At 34.8% G+C, this 12,791-nt stretch overlaps 1 protein-coding gene across 3 annotated transcripts in view; it reads left to right on the top strand.

The window, feature by feature from the left end:
- Window positions 1-12,791, top strand: part of Zbbx (zinc finger B-box domain containing) — a 91,667-nt gene that overhangs the window by 63,027 nt on the left and 15,849 nt on the right. For all 3 annotated transcript variants that reach the window (XM_075950556.1, XM_075950558.1, XM_075950557.1), the window contains exons 12-17: window positions 536-645; window positions 963-1,063; window positions 2,160-2,239; window positions 4,027-4,166; window positions 7,945-8,249; window positions 12,448-12,601. In XM_075950556.1, the coding sequence (XP_075806671.1) occupies window positions 536-645; window positions 963-1,063; window positions 2,160-2,239; window positions 4,027-4,166; window positions 7,945-8,249; window positions 12,448-12,601 (890 nt within the window). The remainder of the gene's footprint in view (window positions 1-535; window positions 646-962; window positions 1,064-2,159; window positions 2,240-4,026; window positions 4,167-7,944; window positions 8,250-12,447; window positions 12,602-12,791) is intronic.

Raw genomic sequence — 12,791 nt, 5'->3', positions numbered from 1 at the left:
AACTCGGAAAAGTTTCAAGCTCTATCTTTTCCATTTGAAGCAGGCTGCATCCATCCTAGATGTTAATTAGGTAATAGATGCCACAGACATTACAGTGCACATTTGGATAACGTGACCCCATTTTACCACTCTTATGGTGTGCTGAAAATTTAGTTAAGTGTCCGCAGGATGCCTTAGAACTCATTACCATAGTGCTGTGTGTGTGAGATAAAACATACACTTGCAAATTAGCTTTGTCAACAACATGCCATGTATTTTGGACTCCATAAGGCTTTTGAGAGAATACTGACTTGTGTGATGACTTTGGTCTTCATTTTAAACAAAACACAATATGCAGCTGAAAAACTCCTTGGGTGATGTGGAATTGATTTAAAAACTTAATTAAATTAAAATTTTATTAATCACAATAATCTGATAATTAATATTATGGTCAAAATGTCGTCATTAATTTTCAGTTTTCATTCATTTGACAAGTACACATCTTGTCCAGGAAAGTTCTATTGATATTTTTGATTACATTTTTATTGTTTTGTAGAACTCCACAGGAACAACTTCGGAACATACTATTACACACGTCCCCACATCCCTCTGAAGCTACTATGGAGGCACAGAGCTCTCAGAATGAAAATGATGTTGATAGCGATGGTCAGTTGAGCTTTAACTAGATCTTTAACACTTATTGCTTAAAATTATATAAATAAGCAATTATTAACACATGCTTTTAACTTTTGTCCATGTATCATTCTTATCTTGACTTAAACTCCATCTCCTTTTATTTGGTATAGTACCCAACGTTAAACTCAATAGCTTTATGTTTTGCCTGAGCTGAAGGAATTCATAGTGTTTCCATCTTCGTGTTGATTCACAAACGACTGCTCTTTTATTGTATACAATAATATTTCTAGAAAACAAATTATCAGACGTGTTGTTTGCTAATACTGTTTTCCAATTTTTCTTCCTAGTTGAGGAGATCAAAGTCCAATATCCACCTCTTTTTATGCCAGTAGAAAAATTGAATATAGAGAGACCTCCACCATCTCTAACAATAGTAGAACTGGATGGTGTAAGTAGATAATGTTCGAAGTCTTCAACATGAAAAACATGTAATAGTGATATCTTATTATTATCAGTAAGGTTTTGCTAAAAGTTCATTAGAGTTTAAAAAGAATTTTACATTTGGATTCCAGATGGTTGATAAATATAAAACTATAATTTTCTTATAGAGAATAGATCTGCATGCAAATGCAGCATTTCTACTTTTATGGAGGCATTAATCGTGGGATGTGAAATCATGTTTTCTGTGTTAGTTCATAGAGTATCGTTTTGGTGTCTCTTTAGTTCTTTGTTTTTCTGAAGCTTCCACAAAAATATCAGTTTCATTACATGGAATGTTATTTAAATATAATCAAGTTTAAATGTTGTTTCTATAATATCATTAATATTATTTCCCTTTAAACGAAAAGACAGTATTTATAGTTTGAGAGGTTTTACAATAATGTCAGCACATCTTTGGAAGTTACAATGGAACCAGAGATAGCCAAGCAGAGCTCAAACAAAATGACTCAGATGTGATCCAGTCCCTGTGTTTTGACTTCCTACTTATCTAATAGCTGAATTACCACTTTCTCCAAATCATTCTGACTTTGGGGTTTGCTGTTTCAGAAAATAAGAATGTAGAGTCTACATCTTGCTCTTTCTGTGGCTGCTATATTGATAGCTGCTACAGCTTTTCTTTCTTTTATCAGTTTCATTTAGTCTCTAAATAAGTGAGAGATATTAGTCAAATACACACATACTTTCACACATACATATATTCACACACATGCATACACACACACATATACACCTTTTATTAAAATTTTGGTTCTTTAAATAAATTGTAGAGAGACAGTAATAAAACTGGGAAAGCACTAGTCACTAATCTACTGGGATTGACAGTTGTTGCTTAAGTTTCTATTATTGGTCGCAAATGTGACAATTGTAAAAATTGAATGAAATATTTAGTGCCCTCAAGGAAGAACAGTTGAATCTGGTCTCCCTGAAACATGTGTGATTTAGCTAGAGAGTCATTTGTAGGGAAAAATATAGACATTACCAACACTTAACTGGCTAGTGAACTTACTGAGCCTACTAATATTATGTAACATGTATTTAATAAGACTCATGAAGCAGACATTGAAGAACCAGAGAACGCTGTACCTTACAGAGTTGAATTAGCTGATGCAGAGAGTCAATTAAGGTAAGATTATTTTCATTCATTTTGGTTACTCTTTTGGGATTTCAAACATCAGTCACAAAGGGCAGGGTCATGGTAGAGTGTGTGTCTAACATGGATGAGGCTGTAGGGCTGATTTGATCTACAGATCAGCAAAAAATAATTCCAACTAATATATCCATGAAATTATCATCCATCTCTCTAGCTGGATATATATTAATGTTAAATTTTCTTAAGCCATGTATAAATTTCTACATATTACTTTTTACATACAAAATAATTTCTTTGTCTAATATTTGTATTACTTTATATATTATTGTGAAATTTGTGATTATCACTTGAAGTAATTTTCCATGTCAGATATAGTTTATATCAGCCTTCTTTTCTCTAACGATCCTATTTGACTGTGATTTCTTTGGAACTGTAAAATAAGAAGTTACATAATTGATCAGGTTCAGGAGCCCGCTAGTATAATACTGCTCTGAAGGAAAAGCCAAATATGTGATTGGCAAAAGAAGTATAGTAGCTCACTTTACAATAGTTTTGCGATATTGTGCCATTTCCATATAAACAATGAAATCTATTTTTTCTTGCTAGTAAAATTCAATATTCCCCCCCCCCTTTTCTATGAACCGTAGAATTTCTGGTGTCTAATCACGAAAGCTTGATGCGACTCAACAGTGGCATATAGCTTCTGGTAAGCGCCTCCTCTGATGGTGCTTCATTTGGATCTGATTCTGCCCTTCCCAATGCATTACAGCAGCTCTGAATCAAAGTGATGCCCGGGAACTCTAGGCAGCTCTCTGTCTGAACATAGGGTCCCAAATGGTGAACAGCAGAGGCGCAGAGGTTTTGACAGGAGACGCTTTCTCATCAGTAGTTGAGAGGCTAATATCTTATTGTGTTTCCTGAAGGAAATGAAAGCCTTCTTGCTTCTTTAAAAAACAATCTAATCTAATAATTAATTAAAATTTAGTAAGTGTCCTGTGTATTAATAATTTATTAAGTGTCTGTGCACTCTGTATGTTGTCATATACTTGCGTGTGAAGATCAGAGGACAGCTTGTAAGGAGTTCTCTCCTTCTACCATAGGTTCTTGGATTGAACTCAGGTTATAAGACCTCGTAACAAGTTTCCTCACATCACCATACTGCCCCCTATTTTCTTCTTTCACCAATATTATCCTATGTCTTCTTTGACTGCCGTGTAATTCGCTAAAAGTGGTGAAGGAAACTATCTGATATGGTTTGGCATTAGTTTTACCACATTGGTTTGTAGGTACCTACAGAACGATACTACCTCTTTTTCTTTGAATCGTGAATGGCCTGAGATGACATTTTGGATAAAAATAATCTGAGTTTTTGATTATAGAGTTTACATAAAAATCTGGGGTTGCACAGTCTGTTGTGAATATTGCAGTACAGCTGTGTATATAGATAGTAGACATTGTTGGCAACCATAATGTATTATATATTGCCTTTAACTTTCACCTCCGAATGCGGGTGCAGATATGTTCAGGACATGCTGTGATTATAATTTTACCAAATTTCAATGTTCTTGAAAGATGTCAGAATTCAAACATATCAATATATTATTAAGTAGGAAATTTCTATTAGAATTTTGCAGTTTAGTTGCAGTTAATGACATCATATATTTCTTACAAATAATATAACTTAGCTTATATTGTATAGAATATGTTTACTGAAAATTTAAAGCCAATACTATATTTTAATCTTATGCAACTACAAATCAGAACTTTCAGAGACTATTCCTTCCAACTTGTTATTTGTGCTTGTTCCCAAAATATGAAAGTTCTACATTTCCTGATTATCAGAATTGTTTTCCACGTGAAAATGGCATCCATCAACATCTTGTTTTCAACAAAGGAAAAACAGACCTCTTAAGTCTTTGTTTGAGAACAAATTCTACATACCGTAAGGATGACTTAAAAGGTAATGTTCTCCTTTTTGCTTAATATATCTTAATAATGAATGTGGATAATTTAATAATACCAAAGATGTAGTAGCCCAGGAACATTTTTCTTATTTTTCTGGTCATATAACACCAGAAAAAAGTGATACGTGTAAGAAAATTGATTGGGAACATGTAATTCTCTTGTAAATAATCTTTTAATCAATAGATAGCAGCTTTTCGGGCTGGGGGGGAGACTTAATTGGGGGAGGGGGAGGGAAATGGGAGGCGGTGGCGGGGAAGAGACAGAAATCTTTAATAAATAAATAAATTAAAAAAAAAAAAAAAAAGAAATGACTGGATTGGAGAAATAAATTTGAATCTTTGACATGCATGTGATTTTTAAAGTTATGAACATGGTGAATTCTTGGGGAATGGGAGAAGAGAGAAAGAGGATGTCCAGGCAGAACAGCATAGACATTCAGAGGTCTACACAAAGGAAGGAACTAGACTAAGACAGGGTAGCAGAAAGAGAGGGAAAACCCGACCAATACATTTTGGTCTTTTGGAAACCAAGAAAAATCATGTTTTTAACTGCATTTGTCTTTCAGTCTTCCTGATAGTACTTTCTTTTCCTCAATAAATCCTAAAGATTCCATGGCAAAAAAAAAAAAAAAAAAAAAAAAAAAAAAAAAACAAAAAAAAAACAGTGTTGTATTTATAAGCAATTACAATCTATATGGGACTCTATAAAATTTATTATGGGGTAAATGAGCATTTTAAAGCTTACATAGAAGAAATTTACATGATGAAAGTCTGAGTGGGGTTTCATTGCCTTCACATACAATTAAATATCTCTCCATGGTGCCCATGACCTTGGGAAAGGGTTGAAGGGGAGGGGAGAGGCAGGGAAGGGAGCAGAGAAAAATATAGAGCTCAATAAAAATCAATTAAAAAAAGAAGAAAGCAGGTTTGGAAGCCATGTGAAGCAAGCCAGTAAGCAGTCCCTGCCAAGGCCTCTGCATCAACTCCTGCCTCCAGGATTCTGCTGTTTGAGTTCCTGTCCTGACTTCCTACAGTGATGAACAGTAATGTAGAGGTGTCATCCAAATAAGCCCCCCCCCAAAAAAAAATAGCTTTCCATAAAAACATATGACGTGAAGTTTATGTGAGATAAATCCTTTGCCTAAGAAAGTCATTCTATTTTTATTTCTGTGCTATCATTACTTCTAGCTCTCTTGAACTTTGTAGATCTGAACACTGTATAGATATTTTCCTGACTTTGCCTAAGTTTTAAGATCATTATCTTCAGAGGCACACTGAAGTGCCCTGACTTGGTCATCAGATTTAATTTTCATATCTGCCCATCAATCTGTGTCACCTTGAAATGCCATCATCTTTTCCTGACTTCCTTTTATTAATCTATAATTTAGTTACTGGATGATTTTTTAAGCTTCTTTTCAGAGACTATATTTTATAAACCCAAGATGTTCAGGAAACCAGAAGGTATATATCTGAAGAACTTGACGGATACCCAAGGGCATTCTTTAAAATAACTGATTTAAATCTGATAATAAGCTGACTGGCCAGCAGAAGGGGAAGGAGACTAGTGGTTTCCCATCAGTCCTACTTCCCCTGACATTTTTCAACTGGCCTGACCAGTATGAGCTACATATACACATTGCAACTTAGTGCTGTGCACCCATATCTGGTTGTTACTGTCTCTCAGATAGAGTCACCTACCAGGTGGGTTTGAGAAAATTGTGAACATAAGTATCTGTGTATTAATTCATAGATCTTGAGATATGTTTTTTTTTTGCTTAGAAATGCTTTTGATTTACATCAAAGTTGAGCAGAAAGTGCACAGCACCCCCATACTTCCTTTTCACTCGCATCATCTACACAGCTTCCCCCACTAGCAACATTCCACATCAAAATGAAGTGGAATATTCCCTTGTATGAGTGGACTTCAAGTTATTTAGTTTTTCCATTAACGATGAATATTCTGTTTCTAGTGCTTGGCAACTATGAATATAGCCTCTACTAGATTTCATGTATGAGTTATCCTTCTGTGACTGTGATAAAATACCTTGACTCAACGATGACTGGGAATACAAGTTCTATTTTAGATTACATTACAGAACATGTAGAGTCCACTGTGTCAACGAAGGCATGGTAGGGGGATCCCTAGCTGTTCATGAAGCAGAATCATCACATGTCTTCTCTCTTCAGGTAGCAGAGAGGAAAACCAAAAAGTGAGGCTAGACAATAAAAGCTCAAGTCCCACCCGTAGTGATGTAGTTCCTCCCCCAAGACTCTTCCTTCCACAAGTTCTCTAACCTTGCAACCAAGCTGGAGAAAACGTGTGCAAACGCATGAGCCTGTGGATGGCAGCTCCTATTTAAACCAGAACGTTTCTATCAGAGTAACTGAGAGATTTTGCATTTCCTCATGGAAAGAAAATTCCTCTGCCTACACTCTTCAGTAGCTATTGGTGTTATTTCCAGCTCCCTAGTGAAATCGGATAGTTAATAGTTTTGATATATTTACTTACTATCTGTATATGATTTTGTTTATACATATGTGCACATGTGTACGTGTGTGTGCCTGTGTATGTGTATATGTGTGCGCGTGCATGCGCACGTGCATGTATGTGTTGCTGGGATTTTAAACTAGAGCTTTATATATTCTTCTAGGTAAGCACTCTAAGATATCTATCCCCTATATTATTTTAATGAGATATTTGTTCACATTTTGCCCATTTTAGTTTGTTTGGCTATTCTAGAATTTTAGGAGTGCTTTCTTTATTTTTGATAATATTCTTTGTCAGGTATAATATTTCCCCAAAGGCTTTCTCTCATTTTCTGACTTCTGTTATTTATTCACAGTCTTTATTACCTTATTAGTTACAGAGCATTATGAGAAGGTTTTCACCAGTAGTATCTTTCAGTCTTGCAATACATTATTAAAATTATCTGCATACTTTCCAAGACACAAGGCCATCATTTATTCTAATGAATCTGATATTTTTATATTTTGATCCACCTAAGAGATAAGCATTGTTTATTATTATTGTTGATCTTTCACTGTTTTCCAGCCTTCCTGACTTTCTTTTAGTAGTATATATCTGTTCTATACATTTATCTCATTTCTCATAATACTAATGATTTTATTAATTACAGCAGTGTGAAGGGGAGTTTTCACTTACTATGTATAAATGCAAAGTTATATAAATATTTGCCAATAATAGGCAACATTTTGGGATTACAGTCTACCATTTATACCACAGAATTCTTGGTCAAAGTCTCTCCTATTTTACATAATCTAGCACCTTGCTCAGTGCTTTTTCACCCCGGATTTATTTTAGTCATACATAGTGTTCAAAGAAGGGAGGGCGGGACCAATGCTGTCCCCTAAGTTTCACTTCACGGTCTAATTGGTTGAGGTTTGTCTATACACTGACAGTTTTACAGGAGAGTGGTGATAATTCCACTCTTCCTCCCAGTGAAGACTAATGATCTAAATGAGGACATTCGGGGCAGGCATAACGCAGTGATGATTAATATTGTCTTGCTCGTTTTGTGTCTTTGAAGAGCAGATGTCACTACTTTGCCCCTCATTGTTTTAAATCTACTTGACTCACTTCCTTTTCCACAGATTTGTACTATATGGACCAAATAGGTAAAATATGGAAATATGTAAATACATTTTGGTGAAATAAGATTCATAGGTTAAAAAAATTAAATCTGGACTTTTGTTAACAATTTAGTTTATGTTTTTAATATATTAGGATGTTGTTAAATGTGTTTTCAACAACAGGCTCTTCAAATACAGATTTTGGCAATAGTATGGAGTCTGGTCTTTCTTCTCATGAGCTCAAAAAAGTAGGAGAAACCAGCTCTTTTGAACAAAATGTAACAGAAAAAAATACAGACCCAGAAAACAACCAAAATTCTGGTGATTCCTACATGTCATTTTGGAGCAAGGATTCTAAGCCACCTGTAGATTTACATACATCCTTCATAGAGGGGAATTCATCTCAAGATACCAGCATATCCTTGGAAGGTAGCAATCTGAAAGAGAAGCCTAACTTGGAAGATTTGAAAACTACAAAGACACCACCGGTAAATACATAATAGGTTTATTAATTTACAGTTTATAAGGATAATGTTGAGAAAATGATGTTTTTATATATATACCAGAGTGTTATTTTCTACTGAAGTTATTGTGCTGTCTTATACTGTGATATTTAAAGCATGATTTGTATGGAAACAGACCCTAGGGGCATCTGACAAAATCTTATAAGATGAATATCTTTTTTTTTTTGAGACAGGGTTTCTCTGTAGCTTTGGAGCCTGTCCTGGAACTAGATCTTGTATGCCAGGCTGGCCTCAGACTCACAGAGATCCACCTGCCTCTGCCTCCCGAGTGCTGAGTTTAAAGACATGTGCCACCAATGCCTGGCTAGATAAATGTCATTTTAATGAGCATTTTTCTATAACAAATGGTACAGAAATGGAACCACTACATATTCATAATAAGAAAAATGGTTCTTTTTCAAACACAATTCTCTTATAGAGTGTAATGCAGCAGTCTAATATATATATATATATATATATGTGTGTGTGTGTGTGTGTGTGTGTGTGTGTGTGTATGTGTGTATGTATGTGTGTATATTTGCATCAATCCATTTATTGTTGGAAATACTATCAGTTAAGGTGCATAGAAAAGGACCACTGTCTGTGATGCAGGTAAAGAACGTCATGATTTCAGGAACATGGCTAAGGAAGAAGTAGTGGAGCAAACAACGTAGCTCATCTTTGCATTCATGCCTCTGTTTAAACTGTTTTGGAATCTTCGTTGTAATTAGCAGAGGTCTATTGTAGCTGTAATTATTAGTACTAAATGCCCTGTAAATCAGGTAAATCAACCCTTTTATAAGCCTTAAAATTTAAAATCCATTTATGCAACCTAAACATAAACAATAACCAAAACACATGGGGGAACGAAACTTGAGTTCATGCTAATTCTGTTTGGCATAGACTGGATTTTTCCTTGTGTGTGTGCACTGTCCTGTCAAAAAGGTAGTGCTTTTGAAATATAAAATTGGAACAGAGACTTCTTCAAAACCCCAGATTTTTGTACATTTTCTCAGATACTGTGGGAGGGATCTGGTACTAAGAGAATTAACCACAGGTACAATAAGATGAAAGAAACTGATCTGCACAGATCTGGACCAGGTCTATAAAATATCTGACATGGGAATGGAACCTTACAGCTATAATTTTTGCATAGGTCTGTATGTTCCTATCCAGTTGGGTGTACATTCTTGCCTGCAATTTCCAAACCAGGATATATGTACTGGTGTTGCTCATTCCTAGTAATGCCCTGATGTGTGTGTGGGGTGTAAACTCAAATCCTTTCCCGAAGGACATTTCCACAAATTACCCAGCCGTTGTTTTGCCACAGAAGGTCTCATTTCAAATGAACTTGTCTTCCTACTGCCCCACTGAAGAAAGCAGTAGATAATGGTGTGGATTTCAGCAAGGAGAAGAAGCAAGAATTCATTTTCCCAATTTCTACAGGTCATTGTGAAGACGATTTGACATGTCTGTTCATATAGGCGAGGAGTCTTGCACTTAGGGAATGCTAGCTGTGTGGGGGAAAATCTGACCTTATCTGTGCTTCAGAAAGCTCAGTCAAAAGTGGCTCAGGGAGCTGATATGGACTTTGTACTCTGACATGTAATGCATTTGTGAATAAAAAAATCCATTTCTCAGAGCAAAATGTCTGGAGCCTTCTGACAGCATCCCTGATACCATAAACAGTTCGCAGATGGTTGAAATCTTGGATCATTCCATTTTTTTCTCTCTTTTCCTCTGTTTTTCAGTCTCCTCTTTTTTTCCCAGAAAGAATCTCATATGTAAAGTTGAAAAACTAATTACTACAAAATGTGTACAGATGGTCTCTTACCATGGTTCTGTTTACAAATTATGCCTTTATTATTCCGTTAAAAGCATTACACATTTATTAGAGCCATATTTCAATTGTGAAGTTTAATTTTCATTGTCTTGGAATATTTAGTAAAATCCACAGAGGCTTCTAGTTAATGTTGACACCTAGATAAAGTATAATTTTGAGAGCTCAGGTGTATTAAACCCATTTTCAGTGTAAAATACTTTTAAGCTCAAGTACAAGTTTTTTGGGGAGGTATAAAGCCACTGTGAATAGAAAAAATACATATTCCAAAAATGAAGGAAAGAAAGCAAGAATAAATCAATGAATCATGGATTTGGCACTAAAAGTAATGCAGACTCAATAATAAACTAAATTCAATGTATTTAGAAAGAAACAGTGATGATAAGAAAGAAATATTACAACAAGACTAGAAACTGTTATTAGTATAAAAAGATTAGTAAGACACAATTCTGGATGTACAGGCTGGAACAAAAAGTACAAAAATGTATATAGTTAATTGAAAGTCAGGTATCATTTTAAACTGCTATTACATTGGTATATTTTCAAATAATTCAAAACTTTGAAAAGAGACATCGATTATCAATCAATACGACTTATGAAAATTTAGTGTGAATAAATTTAATAATCTAAAGAGACAGATGCCATATGGCGTGATTTGCTTGTTTCTTCCAAAGTTCCGATGTTGGAAACTTTATCTGCATTGCAACAAGTATTAAAGTCAAGAGGTAGAGTGTACAACCACTGATCATATCATGTGCGCATTTTCTTAGGATTGCCAGGTGGCTGTTGTTGGGGAAGTAGTTTTGTTATTTGGCAGAGTTGTTATAAGAGTAAGTTTGGTCTTCTCTTATTCTTTCCTTCCATCTTTCTCCATGGAATGGTTGGCGAAGAAGAATCTTAACAGACATAGACCCTAGTTCTTATACTTTTCAATATTTAAAATGAAAATAAATTCACTTTCTTTAAAAATGTGAGAGTTATATTATATAATGAAGACACAATGAATATTTGAACTAATGCTAAATGCATCTGCTTTTCTGCAGTTTTCCAATGAAACAAAGCAAGATTGTAGATCAATTTAATAAATCATTAAGTGATTTATGTTCTATTCCAATCACTCAATCTGTTCTGCAAATAAAAAGGAATAAAATTCCTTAATGACTTCATAAGACCAGTGTGCTTTTGATGGAGAAATTAGAAAATCACTGTTTTTCAGAGTATCAACTCAGAAATCAGAAAAAGAAATGGTGAACCAATTATAGTAACTTATTTGTGAAAAGTCAATCAAATGGCTTTGAAGAACCCATATACTCAGTTGATATAATAACCTAAATATACAGATATTTTTATTGAACAATAAAGTGCATTTTCCATTATCCTAATAAAGGGTATTTTGAAAACATGCATAGTTTGTGGTAATTGTTACTTGTTTCCTCTTAGGATTCATATTTTTTAAATAGGTGATCTCTCTATGTGTTCTGGTTGCTCTTATGTCAACTAGACACAAATTAGAGTTATCTGATAGGAGGAAACATCGGATGAGAAAATATCTCCTTAATATCTCACTGTAAGGCACTTTATTAGTGTCTGAGGGGGGAGGGTTTGGGGTGATCCCTAGGCTGAAGGTCCTTTGTTTTATAAGAGAACAGGCCCAGTAAGCCATGAGGAGCAAGCCAGTAAGGAACAACCCTCCATGGCTTCTGCATCAGATTTTGTTCCTTGTGAGTCTAGTGAAGGACATCTCACATAAATTGTACTTCATCTTTGGAACTATTTTTATAATAGTTATAATAGAGACACTAGTTCTGAGGCATATGTAAGAGTTTCCTCATTCCTGCATAATTTACGTGAAAATGTACTAAGACATTGATTTTCAACCTGTGTGTTGAGACTCCCAGGGGGTCAAATGACTTTTTCACAGGGATAGATATCAGATATTTATATTACCATTTATTACAGTAGCAAAATTACACTTGTAAAATAGCAACAAAATTCATTTATGTGTGAGAGTCACCATAACATGAGAAACTGTCTGAAAGGATTACAATATTAGGAGTATAGGAAACCATTGGACTAAAGGAAGAAAATGAAAGATTGAGAACAGAAAGAAAAAAAATATGTTTTATTTTGTAATTTCGGATTGATGACCACTTCTAGTTTATAATTCCAACTATTCATTGCTTGGATCCAGTTGGATCTAAATATTATATTGTTTTGTTTCTCTATTACACTGTGAAAGTTATTCTAGCTGAACTGGTGTTAAGGTCATAATAAGTTGCTCAATGAATGAATGCATGACTTTGTTTCCATGAGCTAGAAAGTAAATTGTTAAATGTTCTCTAGCTGCTACAAGACATAGCCCTCAGAAAAAAACCTGTAAATGAACGGTATCAAGGACTTGAGAAGTTCTTTACAGTCGGTAAGAATGAAAGACTCGGCTCCCTTCCTTCACCAAGCCTACGAGGCAGCCATTCCTGTTCCACGATCACACTCTCAGGTAAATTCTGCTCAGGAATCAGATGACCTTTGGGCCACCCGACTCAGAAAGTAAGGAAGGGACAACAATAATGTAGGAGGGAGATCATGTTAAGAATTTAAGAGCATTGTTTATTTCAATGTCACAAAATAGTAAATCTCTGAAGCACTTCATCACCTAAGCAATATATAATGGCACTTTAAATTTTGCC

The sequence above is a fragment of the Microtus pennsylvanicus genome, chromosome 16 (assembly GCF_037038515.1).
Source record: "Microtus pennsylvanicus isolate mMicPen1 chromosome 16, mMicPen1.hap1, whole genome shotgun sequence".
NCBI classification, from domain to species: Eukaryota; Metazoa; Chordata; class Mammalia; order Rodentia; family Cricetidae; genus Microtus; species Microtus pennsylvanicus.
This window is presented reverse-complemented; position numbering and strand designations above follow the sequence as displayed.